Below are 25,109 nucleotides of genomic sequence, written 5' to 3'. Positions count from 1 at the left end.
TTTTTAAGTTACATTACTTTATTTGTCTTGAACTTTGACAACCTAAACTCCTTTTCCATTATCTTTTTTCTATCAAGGACAAGTTTTTTTTTCAGGCAATACTTATTTTGAAAGCCTATCTTCTATCTTCCCATAGTTCTTATCTCTACTAATAAAGTGATAATCTCCATGTATTTATAGCTATTTGTTATACAACTCAATAAAATTATGTAAATAAAGGTATCCAAATATTAATTTTAAACTTTTTAAGATATCAAATACACTTTTTTTTATGTACAAAGCCCATCCAGTTTCTTTTATTTCTGTGTTTTTATCTTACCTAAAGCAAAAAATAAAAAATAAATATAAGCAGTGATATTTAAGTGATAAAAAAGATAGTCAATATTATTTTTTTCAATTAACCCAATGGAATACTAAAAATAAAATTCTAAAAAAACATTTTGTTTTCTTGTTCATTCTGTTTGTGTCTTGCTCCTGTCTATGTTTAATTTAATTGTGCTGAATCCACCTAGGTTAGTTAGCCACATTACTTATTGCCAGATTAGTTTGCTAGGGACAATTATATTAATTTAAAGATATATTAGTGAATTAGCAGTGTAAAAAACTATCTATATATTTTCCGATACAGCCAAACCCCTCTAAGAGGATTATTGTACATATATATGCATAATATGAATAATGTTGAAGTCATTCATTTTGTATACCGGTCTATAGTTATGTACAAGGTAATTGCAATGCTGTGACTAGAAGTAAATGTGTTAGTTTACCCTCCCCTTATTTTCAGTCCTGTTATATCTGTAAAATACTATTTCAGTGAAAGACTGTTAGAAAATGGCCAAAATGTTCCTTGATGATAACATGCACATCATTCATGGAGGACATTTCAGTTTTTGGACTGAATAGAGTAAATAAATATTACATACATCCTTTTTACTCAAATTAGCAAAAGTTAATAAGACATTTTCATCTATATCTTGAATTACACTTTCTGTTATTGGGGTAAATTACTGTAGGTATGCATTTAGATACAATGCTGATTTAACAGCAGTTCAAACTCACGTCCAATCAAGTCAGAAGTGCTGTAGGGTATATAAAAACAGTTATAAATCAATCAAAATTCCCAAATAGTTGTGTTTGTTAACAAGAGTATAAATATGGTTCACCAAAAATTGGTAGTCGACTCTGCTAAATTTTGGTCTGTAATAAGACTTCTTCAGAGCATACCCAATTTTGACTATGCCAAGTCAGGTATGCCCTGAAGAAGTCTTTTTAAAGAGGAAATTGGGCAGAGTCGACTACCAGTTTTTGGTAGTCCTAAAAACAGTTACATGTACTGTTGTCACGAGAGGATAAGCTTAGTTATATAGTTTGATGGTTGTATAGAGACTGAGTGCCTCCTTCTTTTGTTTGATACATTGCATAGCCACATTTATTTATACATAAAGGTGAAAGAGTGGATTAAAATGCTACTCTGGGTTGTTGGGGACAAGGGCACAAATCGTAGTACTCTCAGGTATGACTGTTGTTATTTCTACAATAGTTTCTTGTGATTGATCTTGACTTGTCAGCTGGTTAAACTGATTCATGATTTCAAGTGCTTGTGCCTCTTGTTGCAGTGTGCCATTTACTTTATCTCCACCTTTTGCTTCAGATGAGTCGACAGGAGATGTCACAGTATTCATATTGATTTTGGTAGTAACCAAATCATTTAGCTCTACATCCTTTTGATTGACAGATGACAACTTTTTCAGATGTGAACGTTGCATTTGGGCTTCAACTTTGTAGAGGGCTTTTACAAGATCACCATCATTTTCCTTTACGGCAAACAGCATAAGCTGCTTATTGACGTTAAGAGCTTCAGGATATGTTTGAATGACAGGCTCAATTTTTGCCTCTATCTCGATATTTTCAGTGCCTTCAGATCCTGCTGTATTTGAGAGAAGAAACACTTGGTTTTTTTTGTTATCACAGTAGTCTTCTACTAAGCGCTCCTCCCAGCCCTCTGACAAGTCATCAGCTACTTTGAGCTTGGCATCAAACGTTATGTACTCCTTCACAGTCATTGGCTGAGTAAGCATGATTCTGTAGGCTGCAGAGCTCATGATCTCTTCAAATGTTGTACTGGTGTTTGGCAGTTTGATCTGCTTTTTGACTTTTGCCTTGCTTTTGCCTGCTTTAGCTGGTGTGCTTGAAGTTTGAGGGGAAGTGCTAACAGCTTGAGGGGGAAATGCCATGGAATATGATGACAGAGAGGAATCTGCAGATGTATTCACCAGAAATCCAGCAGATTCAAAGCAATTCATCATTGTAGAGCCAGAGATTTCATCAAGGGTGGCAGCAATCCAGAAGCATGCATCCAATTCTGTGATCTCTTGCATTAGTTGCTTGGCACTTCTTGGGCTATTGCTGTCATCAAGTTTGGCCAAGGTGCTGAAAAGAACTTTCCTTCTGTAAGCCATACGAAAAGCTTCTACAATGCCTTGAGTCAGAGGCTGGAGTTGATTTACAGTGTTGTTACTCGGTTTGATTAAAAATACCAGCTTGACATTAGTGAGCTGCAGAGTAGGGGGGTGGGGTGGGGAATTGTCAAGGAAGAGAAGAATGCGGCGGTCTTTTTGACGCATTTTACGATCAAGCGTTCGCAACCAGTCAGCAAAAATACTAGTAGTGATCCATGCCCTTCTGTTGGCTCTCCAGATCACTGGTAAACATTCTGAGTCAAGCTTGGCGAAGCAGGGGGGGTTCGCTGTTGGGCCAATAACAAGTGGCTTCTCAAATTCCCCATCCATGTTACAACACAGAGTGACAGTCAGCCGTTCAGTTGAAGTTGATTCCGTCTCTGGCACTAGATTCTTATCAGGCAGGGCACGGTAATATAGCCCGGTTTCTACGAGATTATAAATATCTGTGGAGCGATAGCCGTCAGTAACCTCCATTATCTTCTCGGTCCATTCGGTTGTCACATTGACACTGGTTTCGTACCCTGAAAAACTCGCCCCAAACGAAATACCGTGCCGTCTGCGAAAACCTTCGAGCCAGCCATTTGAAGCACGAAAGTCCTTCATGTCTAGCTCAGCGGCGAAGGTGCGGGCTTTTTCTTGAAGCATTGGCCCCGAGATTTGATTTCCCTGGGCGCGCATTCGCTCATACCACTGCCAAGCAAGTCTGTTTATATCAGAGTAAGCGCTTCGAGTGCATACTCGCTTTCGACCTCCGTCAACATTCTGCTCATACGCTTTCAGAATGTCGTCTTTCTTTTTCAAAATTTCATGCACCGTAGTTTTACCGATTTGATAGATGTCTGCAAGTTTTCTCTGGCTTTTCGTACCAGTCTGACTTTCGTGAATCAGTTGGATTTTCTCACTGAGGCTCAATTCTCGTCGCCTTTTTTTCGCGGAGTCCGTTCCGATAGCAATCGGCGGTTCGTTCACAGTAAACGAATCGTTTACAAGCGACTCTTCAGCGGCTTGTGCAACATTATCGGCTGATTCTGTTGTGGTGTGTTCAGAACTGTCGATTGCTTCACTTGCCTCGATCTTTGGGGGTTCCTCTGGCTCGACAAGTTCCATAATCCGTTGTTATTTTCCCAGTGTTCAAGTAATCGAGGGAAGTCTTCTGGACGGTCGAGAGTTCCTTTCAGACAAATGCCACGCTTGTCCGTGATAGACAATACTTTTCGCATCGCGTCACGTGGCTGAAACAAACCATTCATTGAGCGGACGAAGCGGTCACGCAAGTAGTATCACATCGTCACACGTTCTTACTTGAGTGTTTGAGTGTAGTACTTCTAAGTACTAAAGTACTCCGTTTTAGTACTTCAAAGTACTAAAGTACTCCGTTTTCTCTCATGATACTGGGATAGGTTCAAGCACTTGTTATCCGTTATTTCTGTGTGGCAGTGGTGTCAACTAGATTGTGTCCTTGCTAGGCTCGCTATAAACCGTGGTTTTGTGTATTTACACCAGCCTGTAGACTCCTTCGCAGGAGGCATCGCTTTGTCCAGAAAGCAGCAGAAAAGAAACACAGGCGCTCGGGATTCCTGTGGTGATGCGTCTTTTTCCCCTATTAGCATTGTCCCCTCCCCCCTTAACAAAGGAATTTGTCGAACACAGGAATCCCGAGTCGTTCAGAGACGCCTGCGGAGAGGCTAACCTACCTGTACCTGAGGACTCTAAGGGGTTGTGAAAAGCACAAAGGGTGTTTGGGGGTCGGTGTAAACTGCAAGGAGTGAAACATGAAAAACTGCTTAACTATTTGCTTAATGATTTACGCGTATAAAAAACAGTGTCTCGTCTGTATCGACGTAAAAAACTTGAAAAACTATTCAAGGATGCCTATAGTTGAAATTGACATGGGAAGTGATTCAGAAAAACAGTAGTGAATTTTGAAGAATTCAAAATCGTTTTTGACAGCTTCGAATATAGATATTTTAATGGAAACACCACCACATGATACTGACATGTTTATGTTTACCTTTTTTAATACAGAAAATTCGTATAAATTCCCACCCCAAAACATTTGGGCTTTGAAGAAAAATCAGGCAAAGCTTTTAGTTTAAGTAATGGTTCGTGTAAGAACTACGGTACCCTGCGGCAACGCATGCGCAGAAGTAGCTATAAAACTTCAGTAAAATCCTGCCCTCTGATTGGCTAAAATACATCTTCGGGTGTTTTCCGTATCTTATCCATTGATTGACAAACATTTAAATTAAGAATAAAACAAAGGCTGCATTGTTACGACTTATCCCCGAGTTTTGTCCGAATCGTATGTTCGGAAGTTACATTTCCGACCTAGCGCTCACGTCGCCATTTTGAATTCTACATTCTTCCTCCTCGATATATTAAGACAAGTCTCTCGCTATTCATTATCTCTTCGAAAATAGTTTGAAAATCTATTGTATATACTTTAAAGAAACGCTTCTGAGTTCTGTTTGCTTGCAAACTTTGTCCGAGAAGCTAGAAAAGCTTGGTATGGTGTTCAAAAGGCAGGCATGTTGCTGCCCAAACCACGAGGCTTGGTGTGGCAGTAAGCCTTCAGATGTGGAACAGAGGTCCCTGAGAAAGGCGAACAGAGTAGAGAAAGTTTTCTTGGAGCTAGATGACAAAGGCAAAAAGGGCTGGTCTAGAAGCATTTGTACATACTGCCGACAGCGAGTCGATTTGGAGCTTGGAAACAAACGCATGAAAACTTCACACGAGGTGAGAAAAATGATCTTTCTCAAAGTCAATGTTCTGTCGCTTGCCGTATAGATTCTACTGTTTCTGTACTGTCTTGACCAGTCTTGATCCTCCTTTTCAATTTGTTATTTATTTCGAAAATCAAAATTGCAGAGCTGTAGAGATGAAACTGCCTCAAGTTCCAGCGTGTTTTTCCAACCGGAAACCTCTGAGACCAGCGCCGCTGCTGAAGCCGCGTTAGAACCATTCCAGGTAAAAAATTCATAGGTCAATAAGTACTTGAGAGACAAATAATTGGTTCAGAAGGGAACGAAATATTTTAATCGTTCTATTTTACTAAAGAGTTTTATTACGGGAAGTTGTCATTTGAGTTTACGATGTGAATATGTAAATATAAGTTACTTGAGCCTGATTTATAAGCTGGGTGAAATGTAAATACCAACAAGCCCGAATGTATTCCTTGAATGTAGCGAAACATCCTGGGGCTTGACACCCTGAAATTTAGGTACAGCAAACTCCCGTCTAAGTGAAAGAATTGTAAGCAACAATGTCTTTCTTCATTTTCATTAGCTGACAGCCCTTGTAACACTGTTTTTAGTTCCTGACGTGTCTGCTTCTGAGGGAGTTGACTGTAGTTGCCTTGTATTTTTTATAAGTTCTGATATTCAAGAAATGAAGTTGAGAAGGAATCTTAAGTTTGTGTGTACTTTTTTTACAGGACATTGAGGAAACCTCTGCACTAGGGCAAATTTTGCCGTCATCAGTTGATGCTGTACGACTCATGAAAGCATCAACTAAACAAAGGGACATAGAACTAAAGGACATAGAACGATGCATTGAAGTAGAAGATACATAGTAGGCCATGAGGACTCACTATGTATCGAAGACGGAGACTCCGATTATAAGCTGGACACTCTCGACTTCATCAATGAGCTTATGGAATAAACCTTGCTTGCGGCTTGTTTTAAGAAAATATTGTGTGTTCTGTCTGTGTCGATGAAATAATAATTAGAGGGCTGCTACTACTGTGAATTCCAGTAAACTTTATTGCTGTGGCTTGTATGCGATAAAAGTTGTATTGAGGATCGAATAAAGCAAAATTGGTAACTTTATTTAAAGGCGTGAATCGTTTTAGTTGTCAATCTTAATATGAAAATCGTTGTCAAAAATCTTTGAAAGAAAAAGTGACTTTCTTTGGAAAGCTAAATTCTACCGCACTAACAGGCTTTTGGAAATGTGAGACCGTATTTTCACACGTTTAGCCAGCGGAATGTTTGCTTTGGCAAGAGACAAAGCGCAAAATTGTAATAAGTGAAGTATAAAAAGTTATTAGCAGATATCCGAAAGGGATTTCTCCATGCTCCGAACATACGATTTTAACAAAAATGCAAAGGTTGAAAGCTTTCTTACTTCGAACCTAAGCCCCCTAATAAATATGAGTGCAAGAGCACTTATTTCAGAGAAATGTGACTCCAAAGTTCAAATTTGGCGGGCAGAGCGTCTTAATAAGCATAGCAATATTAATTAGATTAGTTAAAAAGATAACGAACCCCTATTGCCACAGGACCTATCGATTCACCGTAGTTCTTACACGGAGCATTACTTAAAAAAAAAATGTCGTGCATGAAAAAGTAGCATTTTCTTCAAACATCTGTCGCCAATATGCAAATTTTGGTGACATCACGCTTGAAATCTCAGTCCGTATTTACAGAGTGACACTCGTCGTCAAGGAGATGATATAAGAATAATCGGGCACAAAATGGCAACCCATCCAACAGGTCTAGACGAATTGAAAATATCTTATAATGCTGTATAATCTGTAATTGTGGACTTACAATGGGCTAAAACAGAAAAGTTATCGACATTATGAAAGGTAAAGGGTCGTGATTGATTAATCTGTGCAGTGTGAAAGTTCTCTCGAACACTTGATGTTCGAGTTTCGGTTATTAGATCGCTTCTTGATTTCTACTTTCGTCAATCTCTTACTGTGAATACCGTTTAGCATAAGCCTCCTTTAAATGCAGCTGTTTGGCTTTTAGCAGCAACAAACTGGCTTTCTGGTGCAATAAGATGGCCTTTTTGGCGCAGTTGTTCAAACATTAAAACTATAAACAATCAAATAAAGCGTTTCTCAATTATTCATACCATTGCATAAAAAACGTAAATGTTTTAGGCATTTCGCCAGTGAGGCAGTCATAGATCTTTGTAGTCCCTTTGGTTTATAATGTGAATATTTTTTTGTTCTTTACGTGTTGCGATAATAATATAACTTCCCACAGCGCAACCAACAAAGCGCGTACCCTAAACGACTCGACATGCCATCAGGCAGGTTTTCCCGTCTCGTTATTTTCGGTACAAAAGAAACAATAGTGTACGTTTAAGAGAGGTTGCTCGAAAATATTGGCTAATATGGACGTTTCGTACATTAATTTCTCTTTACAGGACTTTTGATTAATAAAGATATATTTGAAGAGCGATTGGCTTATGATGACATTTTCACAGAGTACTTCAATGCCTTCCTTCTCTTGCCTGTGAGTAATACATGCGTGTCTAAGCCACTTGATTCCATGGTGTTAAACAACTCAGGATGCCAGGCATATACGACTTGGTCCTCAAATCGGTTTTTTGTAGCAAATGGAGGATCTTAGCTTACTTCAACCATGCCTGCTGGCTGAGCATGTCCAGGGCCTGCATTAATATTTTAAATAAGAACTTTATTTCACGTCATTGTCAATCTGTAGATGGCATAGGAAAAATGCCTGCATGGTAGGGAAGGGGGGGGGTCAGCTCATGCTCATGTTTAGGTATAGGTGCAGCCAAGGGTCTGTATCCCTAAACCCTGTTTATGGCAAAGGGCAAGGGATATCTAAAACCCAAATACTCCTCAAATCTTGGTAGTCTTCTGATAATAAGGCTAGATGATATTCTTTGACAATTCATGTGAAAGTAAAAAGGATAAGATCAAAACCATGTTCGGGACAGATAGTATATACCCCATTTAGGATATATATCCATCATTCTGATTGGCTTAACCAAGTGTGGGGCCCAAGTGAACCAAGGTCCCTTAGTGAGTTTCGTCAGAGTACTAGAAGAGTTGTTATGGTACCCTTCCATTTAGAAATCCTGGCAACATACAGCCCTTATGTTACAAAAAGTAATAATATCAGCAAATTTGTACTGATATCCAGCCCATGTGTTTGTTATTGTTAGGCATTTGCCAAGATTGTTCAGTATGACTCAATATCAGGCGCCTTTCATGATGTCCTCACCGACCAGGCCTCATGGCAACTACAGCCAAGTGAGGACCCTGAGAATGAATCAAAGAAAAAGGAAAAAGTCATGAATTGGGTTAAATCTGAACGATTACCCCTTTTTCTCAAGTAAGTTTTGTAGCTCTTTTAAGACTATCCTTTATTTTTGGCTCTTAATACAGTTGTTTTCTATAGTACCAGGCTCTACCTCGAATTCAAATTATGTCGCTTGCTTCTCCGCAAGTTGAGAGACTCCCGTTCAACTGCACGTGCAAGTAGTCGTGGCCTTGGGGGATATAGTCGCACTACAGGATCCACCCCAATCTCACCCACTGCACCACGCCCATCAAGCCATGTATCTAATCACTCATGGCCAGGTGTCCCAATGCGGAATTGTGGGCGCCGACCTCTTGGGAGCGCAACTAGTCTCCCAGGAATGTTGCTTTTAGGAATGGATACTGACAGAGACAATGGGTTTGCAAAGGCTTTGAATGGCTTGGGTGAATTGGAGTTTGTTGATGACAGAGGTTTGTTGGAAAAGTTATTTAGTGCATAATTTACTGTAAACACTGATTTGTTCACTTTATGATTGTCTTCTAATTTTTTGGTAGAAAAAAATAAAGTTTCTCTATGTACTCTTGCACAAGAGAAAGACAACAGAAAGGTCGAAGTAAATAAAGAGGGTAAGTTATTTAACTATGACGGGTAGACTAGACGCAAACATATTCACTACACATGCAGTGGCGGATGTAGAAGATCCAAAAAGGGGGGGCCGAAGCAAGGGTTTCACAAAAGGGGGGCCGGATTTGGTGTTCTTCCATGTATTTCCGTATATTACTTGTTATTTTTAAGCCAAATATCTGAGAATAGTGGGAGGGGCGGGGCCCGCTTGACCCATCCCTTAATCTGCCTATGACATGTTGAACCTGAAAGGAAAAATTCAATGTTTGCTGCAGGCCTGTAGCCAGCATTTGGGATTTTGGGGGTGCACTGGTCCTGAGGGTAGAGGGGTGAGCAGGTATAAACCTTTTGTGAAAAGGGCTCCAGTTGATAGCAGGGAGGTTTTAGCCTCTTTAAATGGACTACCCTGGGACAATATGCTTGATTTCATTTTAGATGAAGGTGTCTATGTCTATTTCCTGATTCTCGGATACCCATTTTTGGCAGCCAAAGGGAAGGGCATCCCCTACATAGCTACACGTCTACGCTGTACGAAGCAAAGTTACTCATTTCTTGTCTCCTTTCTTACAGATAAACTAGATTCATCAGAAACAACCGGTCAGCAGGCTGTGGATGAGTGTCACGTGCTTGGTCAAGATGAGTCTGAGGGGGAGGGGGGTGAGGATGATCTTAGCGCTGTCATGGAGTTTAATGATGATGCCGACCTAGATGAAGCTGATATCAAAAGCATTGCATCACGACACAACATCACGTTAGAGGAACTCAAGGAACACACCCTGGGCTCAGTAAGTACCGCGGTATAAGTCAAGTGTTTGTTTGAAAGGCTAGATACATTGACACCTGTATACTTTAGTTTTCTCACTTTGATTTCCCATTTTCCACGTTCTAAAACATTTGTAGCACCCCTGTTTCTGTGTTTGAAGAAAACCTTTTTGTAAATAGATTAAGGAGAAACATCAAGGGAAATTATGCAAGCACATAATCCCTTTTCGCTTGAAATCAGCGTCTATTAACAATTCTAATATCAGATGTAATGCAGAGTATCCTCGTTAGAAATCATGAGAGTGGGACATAAAATAGGAGCGCGGTGCATTTTATCTTAGAATTTTTTTTATTTGAAATATTGAGTCTTGGAATGTTGGTGTTTAACAGCTGCGGGGAATGAGTCTGTTCCGCAGTTTCTTGGAGGACACAGTAGGTATTCATCTCTACAACTTCTGGCTGGATGCAGAGCACTATAAAGACAGCCTCGTATTCGACTCTGAAGACACAGTGCGCCAGCTAAGGTCGCAACTCTTCAGAGAGATACTTGACAAGTATAAGAACCATTTGACACCTGATGCAAAGGTAAGGCATAGCCTCAAAGAGTATGGTATACGATGGGTATTTTATGAGTGGAGCAGGGCATTTAGTCGTGTCACCTTAACTTAATTTAGATGGTTCATGATTATGACGATGGTGATTATTATTATGATAGCTAAAGCGTTAGTTGATGATTATAACATGATTTCGATAGTTATATCGTGAGGAATCTGATGATGACAACGACGATATGATGATGATGATAGCAGAGGTGTCATCAATGGTGATGATGGCGAAAACGATGATAATGATTTTATGTTCCCCATCAGGGTCAGATTGAGCGTGCGTTGTACCATGGAGGAGTCACACAGGATCTCTTCACACGGACACAGTACGACGCTCTTCGTCGCATGCGCTCCTACTGGGTACCCAGATTCCTGGTCCATCTGGAGCGAACCGAGGAGTTCGGGTACGCACGAATTTTAATGTGAATTTGTGAAATGAATTTCTCTATACTATCTCTTACGTTGCTCACGCTCCATTTACTACAGCGATAGCTATTTCACGTACGTCAGCCCACGTGAAAAGCCTCCCTCCAGTCTCTTCCCGACTCTAACACTTGCCCACTCACTTCCTCCGTTGGGAGACTGGTGTCGAGATATCGTCCGCTCCCGGAAGTGGGACCGTGACCTTCTGATCAAGGACAAGCGCAACAAGTCAGCTCGGAAAAGGCCTGGGTCCCCCCAGGGAGTGTCTAACGACCCTTTCCTCGATGCTCTCAGGGCCGAAAAAGATGCCGGGTGTCCATTTAAGCGTTATCTTCAAAGGTATGGTTGCATATAAAATGATTGCATGTGAAATGCTTATTGACATACTTTTTTTTTGTAATGAAATGTCTGTTTTTAATTAGTTTTGATACTGTTTAGTGTAACCTTGCTTTCTTTCATTAGCGGTACTTTGTATTTCTCGTGGCTCGGATGACTACATGGAATAGTGGTTCTGTCCTCAAAACCTAGTACAAGTGAACTAGAGCCAAACAAACAGCGTGTAATCATGAGCTTGTCTTGATCTTGCTTAAAGACATTCCACTCTTAAGCAACCCAGGGCGTCGGGGTCAGCGTAACGAGGCGTAAGAACGTATAAGGCGCTACCTGCCGCTGACCTCGACAATCTGGGTTCCCAAGGAGGAAGACAACCTCCAATGAACACTGCAAGTAGTCTTATTTAAAGACTACTACGCTTCGTGTGCACCTATTCTTCTATGTATAGATGCGCTTCTTGGTAAAGGTAATGTTTTAATTCACAGCATAAAGAAAGACACGTTACTCCTGGCCCGCTTGTCTTTTTGGCTTGATATAAGTGATTACTACGAAGCTGAATGGCGAGCGCGGGATCGATACCTCAGCCGCTGCAATGCTTGGAATATCTTCAATACCTATATAGCACCAGGTAAACACGAGACTTGCATTTTGGACTTATATAGTGCTATGTAGCACAGGATAATACGTATGCAATTTAATTTAGAATTTGTGATTTGTGCATAGCGCTGATTATTTATCGTCTTTGCAGGAGCTAGGCTTGGCATTCGATTTCAAGACAAGGAAAGAAAAAGAATAGAAAAACTTCTCCACTCAGCAGAGGAGCTTCCTCTTGATTTGTTCAAGCCTTCCGAGGTTAGGTTATGTCCATTTTATAACCATTGGCAGTATATCGATTGTTTGTCGAGGCGTATGGCCATGCTAGTTTGAATGATTTGTCATGGTGTCACGGCCATATGCTTTTGAGCTTTCTTGAGTAGTTTGTTTTGATAAAAGGCGTGTGTGTTCCGGTATAAGACCATGTTTTTTTTGTTTTGTTTTGCTTTTATTTATTTACTTTTTTTTTGGGGGGGGGGGGACATGTGTCACTGAAAAGTTGTAAGGAAAAGCTTGTAAGAGTGTTTAATTTTGGTGTAAAACCGTGTGTAAGGTCACACATGAATGAATGGATAGTTACTGTGTAAGGTCACGATTATATGAATGGATAGTTACGGTGTTAGGCCATACTTGTGTAATTGAATAAGTCACGTTGTAAGGCCATACTTGAATGAAAGTATAGCTACGGAGTAAGGTCATGATTGTATAAATGCATAGTTAAGGTGTAAGAACGTACCTGTCTGAACGGATAGTTACAGAGTAAGGCGGTCATGATGGTAAGAATGGATAGTTACGGTGTAAGGCCGTACTTGTGTGAATGGATAGTTACGGCGTAAGGCCATACTTGTATAAATGGTTTGGTTTAGTTACGGTGTATGGCCATACTTGTGTGAATGGATAGTCACGGTCTAAGGCCGTACTTGTGTGAATGGATAGTTACGGCGTAAGGCCGTACTTGTATAAATGGTTTGGTTTAGTTACGGTGTATGGCCATACTTGTGTGAATGGATAGTTACGGTCTAAGGCCATACTTGAGTAAATGGTTTAGTTACGGTGTATTGGCATACTTGTGTTAATTGATCAGTTACGGCGTAAGGCCATGTGTGAATAGCTAGCTGTGAGTATGGTGGTAATACCTGCGGGAATGGACGAAACGGTGTGAAGCCATCTCTGTAAATATATTGTTGTGGTGTAATAAAAAATAATTCTGTTTTTATTTTATTTTATTTTATTTTTTTAAGTTTAATAATTGTTTTTTTTTATTTCACTGAGTTATGGTTAAAAAAAGAATGCTTGTCTCTCTCAGGAATTCGTTGTGAACGAGCTCAGAATCGTGTGGGAAGACTTTAAAGATTTCGACAGACAAAGATATCAAAAGTAAGCTTAGAGCACACATGAATAACAGGCTGTTATATTTGTTGAATGGCTTCATTCTAGTCACCGTTTTGAACTAACTTTTTACCATCATACAGGCCGTCAAGAGATGCAATGGAACAGTACCCTGAATATGAGAAAGGTGTTAGTGGAGCAAAGGACCTGGGTCATTACTATTCTCCAACCACCGGACGCTGGGTGAAAAGGTAAAACTAGTCCATTATGCTTTTTCGTATACCAAAAATACGCGTTTAATATGTTCACTTGAATGGCACGAGTATTGTCCGGTATGTCCGGTTAACACAAATGCTTCTCCGATACGTCCGCTTGAATGGCATAAAATATGTGTCCTTTTATGACGCATGTCTAGTTGAAGCAAACCGTTTGTTTTGGAGTTTTGTAATACCGCAGTCCATTTTGATTTCCATGTCAAGACATCCAGGATCATCGCCTTCGGAGCGAGGTCGCCGTCTTTACACATCACTAGCGATGGCTGAAGAGATTGACGCCGATCGCTCGCTCTCCTCCTCGCCAAAGCGGGCGCCGCTAATACCGTCGCCAGTCCGTGGCAAGAAGCAGTTCCGAGGCGCTGCAAAGCCTAAGAAGAAGACCAAGGCCGGAAAGAACGTCACTTTTGACAATAAAAAGAAGGCAGCGACTGATTCAGATGATGAAGAGGATTCTATGGACGCCGAAGTGAGCAAGCCCGGAAAACCACCTCCGCTACCCCCGCCTCCGGACTTTGTGGACGTTGTTGAAAACAAAGGGTAAGTGATGTCTGTGTAGTTTCGGATAGAAATACTGAAATCACAATCTTCCGGTCTTTCCTCCTTTCCACGGATATGCACCGGTTTTACACCCTCTCCCCCCCCTGCACACCTCTTGCTATATATGGTCATTTTCATTAATGATAACGGCCCCCTTCCCCTTTCCTCCCTCTACCATGACTCCACAATGGGTGGGGTTTCAACATCTCAGGCCTATGGTCGTTTGCTAATGTGATGAGCAGCCGGTAATCAAAATGTGTCAAATGTATCCAACGGATCAGTCGTAATCCACTTGACTTAGACAACGTTCAGAGCCTATACAAAACGAACCAAAAGTCTACTTCAAGTTTATGGCCATATTCTTTCTATGTATCTCCTGAGGATAGTCCTCCCCACCCTCCCCCTACCAGCTAACTTCTCGGTCCTGATTCCAATTCATTCGCGGAAAAGTAGTTCTTTCGAAATTCGGTAGATTAGAAAGAAAGACTATATCTGATACCATTCTTTCGTGAAACTTCCAGGACGATGTCGGCTTTTAAGCAGTACGTCCAGAACATGGAGGGAAGGCAAGCGATGAATCAGTTAATGATGTACCTAGAGATCGAGCAGTATTACTCCATCCTCCCCGCAAAGAAAATGCAGAAGTCCCAACAAGCCACTCATATTTACAAGTACGTATATTGTCTAACTACGAGATGAAAGGGTTTTGTGTCTTTTCCGAGAATACTACTATGAGTATAAAAATAGTTCCAAGAAGAGCAAACACATGAAATCCTCCTAACTACTTAATAACTAAGTCAATGGCTTCAAGGGCTGTGTGCGAGGCTAATAAAAATTGTAATTTCTGTAAATGGTAGGGAATCATTTTAGAATGGTGGTAAAATACGATAAGAATCTATATTCCGCTTGTAACTACGTAAGGTGAAAAATAAAGATAGATAACATTGATTGTGCGCTACCTCGATCGTTTCACTAAAAACTAACAAGTTGTGGCTATCGATGTGACGATCGTGTTCAGTGTCACGTGATGGGAGAGAGTTGCTGCAGCGTAATTAACAGGGTTTGCCTTTGTTTTTGCAGGACGTATTTCGATTCTTCATCTCGACGGTATGTTCAATATTTATTGCACATTCATATTAAAGTTGACCGTCATTATTAACTTTTTCTATTCTCCTGGTAGATGTGTATCTCTTCCATCTCTTTTGGTCGCGAGTGTCGAAAGTGAGCGGCCGTCTTCACCTGTTATGGCAGAGGCTCAACAAGCGGTGCTCAACGACATCAAAAATTATTTCAAAACCTTTTTTAAGGTATGTGTCATCACAGGATCCAATTGGCACACTTGCCATATGATTTAATTTCTAGTTTCCCAGACCTAACCCCTCAAATCAAAAATTTGCCGCCAGTTTCCCAACAATTGTTTCTCGGTACTGATTACGTGGAGTTTGTTCATGGAGTCTTTATCAACCCAGTGCCATTTGCGTTTATTTAGACTGCACAAGACGCTGGCTTTAAGCGTGAAGTTACTCCCAACACTCCTGGCCAGTTCAGTAAAGCAGACACCTTTGAGAGCTCGCAGAGCTTCCTGCAGTTCTACCGGAAGAGGTCCAAGAAAACAAAGGTCAGTGTAACTGTCCTAGATGTCCGAGTAATTCCCTCGTGCACACACGCTCGTGTTCCTCCTCAGGAGACATTGTTTTTGCCAAGAAAAGCCAGAAAAGGAACAAGGCCACGGAGGTCCGTGACGATACGAGCGCACAGTGCGAGGAGAAATTTGTTTTTCTTATTTGACATCACAAAAGTTACTCACACAAAAAGATGTCTTTGTTAAATGTTGACTATTGAAATGTAATCTTAGTGCCTTACAAGAATGTTAGAGTAAATGGACATATTGAACTCCTCCCCAGAACACGGGACGAATAGCGCCATCTAAGGAAGACAAGGAGGAGTTTAAACGTGTCTTACAATCCACACATGGTCGACTTCCGGTGAAGCTCGAGTACTTCCGGCGGTACTTGCAGACTCATGGGGATCCTGATGGATTTTCGAAACTCGAAAATGACTTCTTCTTCTACCTGGAGGTCCAAAAGTTCAAGGTTTGTGCTAGACCATGCCAAAGTTCCATGTAGGCTATCTTGATGCCGAGGGTATGTGAGGTGTCATATAATATATTTCTTGACACGTGCTCTCGCTTTCTTTGGTCAGGTCGGGGGCTATTCATCCTCGACCCGGGGCCTCGCGGAGATCGGGCACACAGGGAGCGTAGCGCGAGAAATTAAAATACCGGATGTATGTATGTAATGTGCTGTTAAGATGCCAGGGGGAGTGTCAGATACTATTGAAATGTTGTTGGGGAGGCGGTTTTGCTACTGAAGTACGGGGGGGGACAGGAGGAGGAGGCTGACTGGGACTCATTTTTTGTTCACAGGAGCTGTTCAGTTACATGGACGATGTAAGTCGTAATTCAAGTCATAGAATTTCTGTATCTTTTATTCCGAGGATTAACCACATATTGTGTTTTGTGTTTCTTTAAAAGGCTTCCGTGAACAAGAAAGTAGAAACCATTATCGAATGCTTCCTCGATTCAGCAACTCCACCATGGCTACAGGTACAAAACTTTACAAAAATCAGAGAACTGATAACACTGCCTGAGATAAGGAACACCACAAAACATAAATATTTATCCCCACCCACGGGAAACCAGGGCCTCGTTCCCAGTTATCCTTCGTTTCACTTTAACGCAAAGGCCTGGTTTCTCGACACTCTCTCATAGAGTCGATTTAAGCTAGGGAGAGGAGATTTGAATTTCTCTACGCTTGCAAGCGGCCATCTTTTTATCAATTCAAAATCGTTTTGCTAACTTAGCTACAGGGCCGTAGCAGGGGGTGGGGCACTGGAGGCACGAGCCCCCCAATGTTTTTAAAAAATATAAGGAAGTGACCAGTAGGTGCGTGGCTGTGCCCTCCATTGTTTTCTTAATGTTTGCTACCCCAATAATTCGAGGCCTGCTACGGCTATGAGCTCTATAACTTAGACAATTCCTCACTACGCGTATTGTCTCCAACCCTTATCATGGCGCGAATTTCTCGCGCGCGAGATGTTCCATGAGTTTATCTCCTTGTGTTGTGCATCCAAAAGATTGACATCGGGACAGAGCTTGCCTCACGGACTATCCACAAGGCTCAGGTCTTTCTATCATCTAAGCGAGTCCCCAAGGACCCGCGGGATCCCGGTCTGTTTGACGAAGCTCAGAGCATATTATTCAAAGAGTTACTGCCTTTCTGGGCGGGTTTCTGTAAGCAGTATTCTACTCCAAAACCAGATGAGCAAGGCGGTGTCAAACTTCCACGTAAGTATTAGAGTATAACTCCTTGAAAATTATCAGATATTATCAGTGGATCATACACTTATTTCAAATAAGGTTGCACATGAAAATCGTGTCGTAACCCACAGTGAACAGTGATTAATGGGTAGCGTATTTAATGGCTGAATCCTGGTATCTGACAGTCATGCCAGGGGCGTAGCCAGGGGGTGGTCCTAGGGGCCCTCCTCCACCCCCCCCCCCCCCTCCTTCTGGTCCAATAAAGCTTTTACTTCTTAGTCGTTACGTCTCAGTTTGAAAAGAATGTTTTTGAGAAACCCCCCCCCCCCCCACCCAAAGGAAAAATCCTGGCTACGCCCTGCACGCGTATGTTCACAGAAACAAGAAGAAGAATTCTACACCTTTTGAAGCTTGGATTTGTTTTTATTTACGCTGAATTTCTTATATGTTTAATACCCATAAAGTACTGCAAGTTACGAGACACAGATTCCCCAAGTGCACACGTCTCTGGGTTCTCAGAAAAATAGCTTCAAACGACCTTGGTTTCTACTTCAGGTCATTATTCTCATAGTTATTGTATTTTGTCGTCAGCTACAAAACATGAAAAGGCGTTACACAAGCGCTACCAGGAGTTCGTGAAGTACCAGACCGTCACGGACACCCTTGTACTTCCCCCTGTCGCGCCCACGCACGGCCAGTCGAAAACAGAAGTCTCCTTTTCTGTATCTGATGGCATGCGGTGGAAGGTGAGCCATAACATTTTTAATGCTGTGGCGAAAAAGGTGGTCAATATTGAATACTTAAAGACTTTCTCGAGGTTTTTGCAACTGATTTGTTCGTTTGTTAGGTCTCGAATGTTATTATTTATCGGTGTGCTCGCCCCAGACACACCTTCATAAAAGGGGTCCTCGTCCCCCAATATTGGTTCAATGTTAATGTTCCTCCTGCCTCTACCAATGTATTTTGACTTGAAAGGGCGTGGAAACCCTAAGATAAAGGAGAATGGTCAAAATTACTATAAACATTACTGTTGTTTTTTCTATCATTTTCTTTCTTCTGGAGGAGTTGCAGCATCTCCTTTTGTTTTACATGGCGACAGCTTCTCTCTTTTCTAGCATTTTGTTTTTATTAAATATGTGACTAATCTGGATGCATCTATTACTCTTTCAGGAGCGTAAGGATATTGATACAATCAGCGTAACGTCGAGTGTTGATAGCGGGATGGTTGCAGGCGTGCGAAAAGAAAGCACGATCAATGGCTCAGTGCAGCACATTGAAGTTGGTAGCTAACAGAACCGTTCTACGGGGAACAGTGGAATCAGGCAAATTAGCTTGCAAATGCTAAAGGGCGTAGCTATGCACGTGGCAACCACTTAGCAACCTTTGAGCTTATACTATGGTACTCTGGAGGCCTTTTCAGGATTATGTGGCCAGACAATCACATGACAGGCGAAAACAGGTTGACCTGTCCTCCACCAATTCCTGCGGTATGGCAATGCCCATGTAACCCAACTCATGTACATAACAGAGTCGAGGAAATGACTATAAACAGGGCTGTATCATCACATTTATCATACGAGTCGATGCAGGAGCTTTTAAAGCAATCCCTGAGCTTGTTTTCCAAATGTATTTTTAAATTATTCCAACCAATTTTATCGGAAGACCTAGATAACTATTTTTATATATTATCAAAGAGAACAATTTTGTACTTTTTATACAGCTATTTTTCTACTTGTAATAAAGTTGTTATTGTTTATATCATTCTTCTCAGTAAAAGCGAGCTACAACCTAATGAAGGCAGCATTACCGAAACGTCGAAAAAATACAACCCAGTGATTCAAGAAATTGTTATATATATATATATATATATATATATATATATATATATATATATATATAAGCATTAGACAATCACTGCACAGGACCAAAATCACTACTACAAAACTTCAACCTATAATTACAGACAATATTTATATGATTAGACCACGGCGTACGTAGTTTTTGTAAGACCTACGTTGGTCGCAGTACTCAATTCGTTTTTAAGGGAGTGAAAGGTTGCTACTTATTTTCCTCATGTACGCAGGTGACCGCCTGTCGCGCCACTGCACCCTCCCCCCTCTCTTTCTCTTCCCCCTCGCCCCTCCTACTCTTTCTCTGGGAACATATACAAAATAGTGTATCTTCAAGGCGTTTGAGCATAAATGCAGGAAACTTGTCAAGTTAGTTTTTCTTGTGAAACGGTAATATGATCTTTTTTGTCACCATGGAAACCATGGATCACGTGAACAAAAGACATCTTTTTTTTATATTTTTACATTTTTTATATAATATGCCTTTGCGTCAACATTATGCTTAACCAAATGCTACGAAAATTGTACTAATTAATAGCTACCTGTATATGGCTGCAAATTGAAATCGGGATAAGCTAAGGATAAACAAAATAAACACTTTTGTGCTTTCATTGCTTCATAGTAGAAACGGTGGCCCATTTAATTCCACATGTTTACTTCAAACTAAGAGTTGCAGAGTAACGTGATCTGCTGATTACACAGTGAGCTTGGGCTACCTTTGGACATACATCTCCCCACAACAATCATTTTCCATAGTTGGGCTTTAAATTTAGGTTATCTGAGGCTGTATTTGAGCCCGAGACTAAACGCAAACCTTTGATTTATAAGTCAGTCAGTGTGAATACAGGCGCGCACATGATTGGCTGAGGGGGGTGCGTAGTCATAAGGTATCATTTGGAAAAAGCATAGGATTTGAATGTTCCTTAATAAATCAAATCAAATCATCTTTATTTTGCTCATAATTCTGTTTCTTTACATCATCATCATCATCATCATCATCATCATCATCATGGTTGTCTCTCGAGCCGAGGAAGACGATACGTTGAATCTCATCTTATTTGTGGACACGAATTGTTACAAGTAAAATAAATGAGAACAAGTTCGAGCAGGGAAGCTAAATAAACTAGTCAGTTATCGAGTTAGCTTCCCTTATCCATAAAAAGTCAGTTTTGAACAGAAAAAAGAGAGAGAGAGAGAGAAAAAAAAGAAGAAGAAATTACTGCCCCCCCCCCTCAACAAATCCCCACCCACCCTAGGAAGGAAGCTAATCTTATTATCAAGTTACTATGGAAATTATTAGAGAAAAAAACGATATTTACAAAGTTTATAGGCTAGATTGACATTGCACAGACAGTAGATGATGTTTGGCGAGTTTTGGAAAAGAAAAGGTGCCTGAGTCCTTGAGAGAAAATGGAAGATCTCTCCAAATATCAGAACCAAAGAAATTGATTGCTTACCTATATTTGCTCGTATTTTGGGTTTGTATAGATTTTGATTAGCTGCGTACCTAGTATTGTAACTATGTAAGCTGCTGGCATATTGAAAAGTGTAATAAAAAATATCAGGAATACGAAATGAACCACTTTTTGGTCGCCAAGGGGGGATGGTGGGGGTAAGCAGGGTGCGCCCCCCCCCCCCCCCCCCCCCCCCCCCGTGTACGCGCCTGACGTAAGCTCGCATTATCTTTTCACAGAGAAGCTCTTGCGTCCGCCATTTTAAATTCGCTACCTACACCACAAGGAGCCCACGCCCCAGCCCATGCACTTATTGCTTAGATCGGTAGCATAAACTGCGGGCGCTGTCTACGTGAGCTCGTCTGTTTGGAGTGGAGAATCTATTTTGATAGTGACAGTGCTCCTCAGCTGTAGTATTTTACTTCTATTTGTTCCTGTTGTTAACAGATTGAATGTTTTTCGGATATGCGCCTCTCTCATGCTGTTTGTTTTATTTCATAACCATCGAGTAGTCTAAAAAACACAAAAATAGACAGATGACAATCTGATAGCGAGTGTCTGATTTTGCAACATGCCTTCAGAAGAAATGTTGGTATGCCAGTTCCTGTAATCTGCTTTATCTGTTTGTTCTTACTGCGCAAATTTATAGTTACAAATCCCTATAAAGATCATACAACACCACCGTGAATAAAACAATAAAACGCGATACAATTTAATTCACCAAATAAAAAAAAAACATACTTAGGACGTGTCCAGGCTCAGTTAGCAGCAAAGTAATGTCTTGTTAGAGTGACTCAGAATCGAATTGTGTTCATAATTATCGATTATTGTTAGCCTGATTCCAGGTTCCAACTGTTTAGGGCCAGCGAGGAGAAGAGAGGGGTGCTACCGCTACCGCTACTAAACCGAAGGGAGGCCCTTGTACAAGGGCAAATCATTGTGTAATCTCTTTTCATTGGGTATTAGTATTCGACCAACTACCATCCCTATAGGAGGTGTTGAAGGACTTTTAAGATCTCGCTATCTCTTATGGTATAAAATTCGACGAAATTCTATTTCTAAGGGGGTTTTAACCCCTTTTTTTCGATTCTGTTATCTCATAGTTAAAAATTCCTTCGACCACACGCAATTTGCTACCTCTTAGGGGATAGAATTACTGTTGACTACGCCCAAAGTGCCATTCCTTAGGGTTAAAATCGATTTTGCCGCCGTCATCCTCCGCTTTTATCGGAGTCCCCCCCCGCCCTGATAATACTTGACCCGGCGGTAATATTTCACCCGTTTAGAAAAAGCGGATGTTCTCTGCCCCACTCAGTCCAACTTGAGTCGTTCGCGAGAAATGCTCAAGAGTTATTATTCTTAATCAAACTCGAAAACATGCGGAGCCCTAGACATTCGAAAACGTGCTAGGTGCACGTGAAATTCAATTCCAGCTCATACTCCAAGTAGAGTTGATTTTGTTTGTTATGGCTCTGTCTCGCGATGTTTGTCTTGATAAGGTTTTCCTTTTCAGAGTGAAACTTTAAAGAGCATGTGAGTGCAAAACAAACGAGTGCAAAAGAGTCTCAAAACACGAATTCTTGACTAATCACGCACCTTTTGCCTCCTATTAGAATGGAAAACCGTAAAAGAAAACTGAATAGAAACAAAGGCCGTTATAGTGCAAACTATAAGAGGATACTAATGGCGATGATGCGCGCTTTGCGTGCACAGAATTCTCCTGTTTTCCAAACAAACCAAACTGTGATCACGTTCGTTCAGGACTACGGCATCATCTGCAATTAGCTATAGCTGCACAAGGCAGTGCGTCACGAGCGGGCCTGCTATTAGGTGATAAGGGAATTGAGTGAATGCACGTTGTTGATATAAGTGATGGACAGCTCGACTTATTAGTACCACTGTAAACAGCTTAGCACTTTTACTGACATTGAAAGTTTGCACATTGTCCCGCCAAACAATGGCTTTTCGAAATTGGAATTCGTATCGTTTGAAACTTCCTGTCTAGTAGTTTCCGCAAATGATTATGTAACAGCCAAAGATGAGCACAAACAGTTCACAAAGTCCTAAAGCAATGTCTATTAGAAGGATTCAAATGAGGCGAAACGACACAGGCTCTCTGAGCAGAGAATCAAGCTTCAGTTCTACTGAACTGTCTGTAAGTAGAAACAGCAGTTTTTCCAGCTTTTCAAGCCGAGCGACAAGCAGTAGTGAGGGATGTTGCGAAACGGAAGATTCATCAGTGTCCAGATCAAGTTCGACTGCCACGTCGTCTTCCAAGAAAGCCAATGGATTATTGTTATCTCTTGGAACAACACTCAAACACCCAGAAGGTCACCACAAATCTTCAAAGATCAGCATTCTAAGGGAACAACTGAGGAATTCGCAGAGGTCAAACGATTACGAGGACATGACTAATACACAAAACAAAGGCGAGGTGAACAAATCATCCAACTTGTCGCTTCAAGACTTTGTTGTAACAGCAAATCGCATAAGCTCAGCATTACAACACGAAACATATGTAGCGGCCAGACAGCGCTCCAAATCCGACTGCAGCCACAGGGAAATTGTCAAGACAGAAGATACAAAGTTCTTTGTCGGACTTCAGGACACTTTGTGGCAACCAGATCTCTCCTACTCGCTCGCAAACAACCAAAATGCCCGCCCGCTATCGATGGTAAGTACCACTTAAATTATAATTCGACAGCTAAAAAAATACAGTGTCTTTTAAGAAAAAGAAACTTTAAATAAACTCTTTACAATGACGTTAATTTCCTAATAAAAAAGCAAGAATTATGATTGTAGTTTTTTTTTCCAAACTTAGATTTACGCTTATGAGAATTCTGGTCTTGCTGGTATTGAAACTGTCATTGGGGATTTAAATTTAAACCTTTTGGAGGATTTGAAATAAAAAAAAGTCAACAAGCCATCGACGGAGGCTTCAAAATAGATTTTCAAATAAGTAACAATACCACTTGCTTCTAAAATTTTAACAATATTTAATTGCAACAAGCATCAGAGAAAGTCATATGCTTCTATGGTAACACTCTTCTTATATATTTATATTCACTATAGGAAAATTCCTCACAAAGAATTGCCGAGCTCGAGAAACAAGTCCATTTACTGATAAAGGTATTACGACAAACAAATTTAGAATACATTGTCTCAAGCGCCAAAGTGTAGACCATGCTAAAGACAAAGAACACTCCACCACACCCAAACCCATCTTAGAGAGCAATTCCACCACAATACTCTAGGTTGACCTAACATTCCTTTGATTTATTCCGAGCGGCATTGTCACCAGTTTAATCCCAGACGATTATACCAATCTCCGATGATATTTAACGGAAAACGAGAGAAATATTTAAAAAAAATTGTAAAGCAGTGTGTCTATTGAAAGTTTCTTTAAGGATTTGACTGGTAATTAAGAGAGGATGGTCTGTTAAATAGCGCAGATTCTAATAGCCTCCGGTAGTAAACTGGTGACAATACCTAAGCCTCTTAATACAACAGACATTTCTAATTACATCGGTTACGATTGAATGAGTTGGAGAGAAAATTCTTTTTAAAAAAATGTTATTACTACGCTGGATGCTAGAAGTTAACCCCAACCTCAAGCATTTGCTTATTTTCGTAGGAGAGACATAATATTCGTAGAGAGCTTGAACAAACAAGATGCGACCGTGGCCGGATGAGACTCGAGCGTGACGCACTTAAGAAAGAGCGTGACATTCTACGGCGTGACAAAGAAGAATTGCATCAAGAACTCTATAACAGGAGCAACGTTATACGGCATCTTCAGGAGCACCTGGTTAGTCATTGTACCAATTTACTTCTTCTCAGTACACTTTATCTCTAGGATTTACGGTCCTGAGAGCGCACAACATATAGAATTAATTTCGACGCAAGCGCAGAAGTTTGACCTTGTCAAACAGGGACGGGAAAACTGCTTCTTCTCACGTGCTTTTGTTATTTTCAGACTATGGCCTTGATTCCAGTCCCCCCTACCATTACTTTGGACGCTTTGAAGCTCACTACCAATCACCCACTAACCGCTGGACAGAAACAACGCCTGCGATCCAAATCTGAAACACGCGTCCCAGAATTTTATTTACCTCGGGATAAGAATAATTCGTATACATTTTTATAGCACAGTCAGAAACTCGAAATGTTGTACTATAGGATTATAAAATTTATTCTGTACTTTATGCATTAGATTGAGTTTTTTGCATGTCCGTTCGGACACAAGAGATAATAATAAATGAAGAACAGGAGAGATTGCTAAGCTAAATTTTAAACAATGAAATTCCCTAAAAAATAAAAATAACGGATCTTGCAGATAACTCAGTATTCATCGTTCTTCTGTGATGCGGGTATAAATCATTATTTTTTTTAGTCGCGGATGGCGAGTCGCAAAGCAAAGTGCATTTCAGCGAAAATTGAGGGGATTTCGTTTTCAGAATTTAGCCTGACAAACTGCTTCCCCAGTCCTTGAAGAGACAGAGACGAGTCTAAAAATCCA

General features: G+C 40.8%; 4 protein-coding genes across 6 annotated transcripts; 3 read left to right on the top strand and 1 right to left on the bottom strand.

The window, feature by feature from the left end:
- LOC125561023 (tigger transposable element-derived protein 4-like) lies at window positions 1–3,960 on the bottom strand. Its single transcript, XM_048723784.1, has one exon. The coding sequence runs from the start codon at window positions 3,567–3,569 to the stop codon at window positions 1,467–1,469; it is 2,103 nt and encodes a 700-aa protein (XP_048579741.1). The 5' UTR covers window positions 3,570–3,960; the 3' UTR covers window positions 1–1,466.
- A 100-nt stretch (window positions 3,961–4,060) lies between these two features.
- Window positions 4,061–6,482, top strand: LOC125561025. Its single transcript, XM_048723790.1, has 3 exons — window positions 4,061–5,198; window positions 5,331–5,429; window positions 5,896–6,482. Exons 1-3 carry the CDS (start codon window positions 4,971–4,973, stop codon window positions 6,031–6,033), a joined length of 465 nt encoding a protein of 154 aa, XP_048579747.1. The 5' UTR covers window positions 4,061–4,970; the 3' UTR covers window positions 6,034–6,482.
- A 388-nt stretch (window positions 6,483–6,870) lies between these two features.
- On the top strand, window positions 6,871–19,042 carry LOC116620845. Of its 2 annotated transcripts, XM_032386739.2 has the most exons (25): window positions 6,871–7,050; window positions 7,620–7,708; window positions 8,388–8,557; window positions 8,624–8,955; window positions 9,040–9,111; window positions 9,680–9,894; window positions 10,262–10,456; window positions 10,741–10,880; window positions 10,963–11,238; window positions 11,718–11,860; window positions 11,981–12,084; window positions 13,133–13,203; window positions 13,299–13,406; window positions 13,635–13,967; window positions 14,489–14,638; window positions 15,048–15,074; window positions 15,148–15,274; window positions 15,457–15,585; window positions 15,872–16,060; window positions 16,170–16,253; window positions 16,393–16,416; window positions 16,501–16,572; window positions 17,103–17,313; window positions 17,878–18,032; window positions 18,457–19,042. In XM_032386739.2, the coding sequence occupies exons 1-25, from the start codon at window positions 7,044–7,046 to the stop codon at window positions 18,574–18,576; spliced, it is 3,543 nt and encodes a 1,180-aa protein (XP_032242630.2). In that variant the 5' UTR covers window positions 6,871–7,043; the 3' UTR covers window positions 18,577–19,042. The 2 variants fall into 2 exon arrangements, with proteins under 2 accessions (XP_032242630.2, XP_032242631.2); XM_032386740.2 differs by lacking the exon at window positions 16,170–16,253 and having other exon boundaries at window positions 6,872–7,050.
- A 3,123-nt stretch (window positions 19,043–22,165) lies between these two features.
- On the top strand, window positions 22,166–25,109 carry LOC116620858. 2 transcript variants are annotated; one of them, XM_032386771.2, is made up of 4 exons: window positions 22,166–23,264; window positions 23,663–23,719; window positions 24,225–24,398; window positions 24,567–25,109. In XM_032386771.2, the coding sequence occupies exons 1-4, from the start codon at window positions 22,629–22,631 to the stop codon at window positions 24,735–24,737; spliced, it is 1,038 nt and encodes a 345-aa protein (XP_032242662.2). In that variant the 5' UTR covers window positions 22,166–22,628; the 3' UTR covers window positions 24,738–25,109. The 2 variants fall into 2 exon arrangements, with proteins under 2 accessions (XP_032242662.2, XP_032242663.2); XM_032386772.2 differs by lacking the exon at window positions 23,663–23,719 and having other exon boundaries at window positions 22,168–23,264.

The sequence above is a fragment of the Nematostella vectensis genome, chromosome 2 (assembly GCF_932526225.1).
Source record: "Nematostella vectensis chromosome 2, jaNemVect1.1, whole genome shotgun sequence".
NCBI lineage: Eukaryota > Metazoa > Cnidaria > Anthozoa > Actiniaria > Edwardsiidae > Nematostella > Nematostella vectensis.
This window is presented reverse-complemented; position numbering and strand designations above follow the sequence as displayed.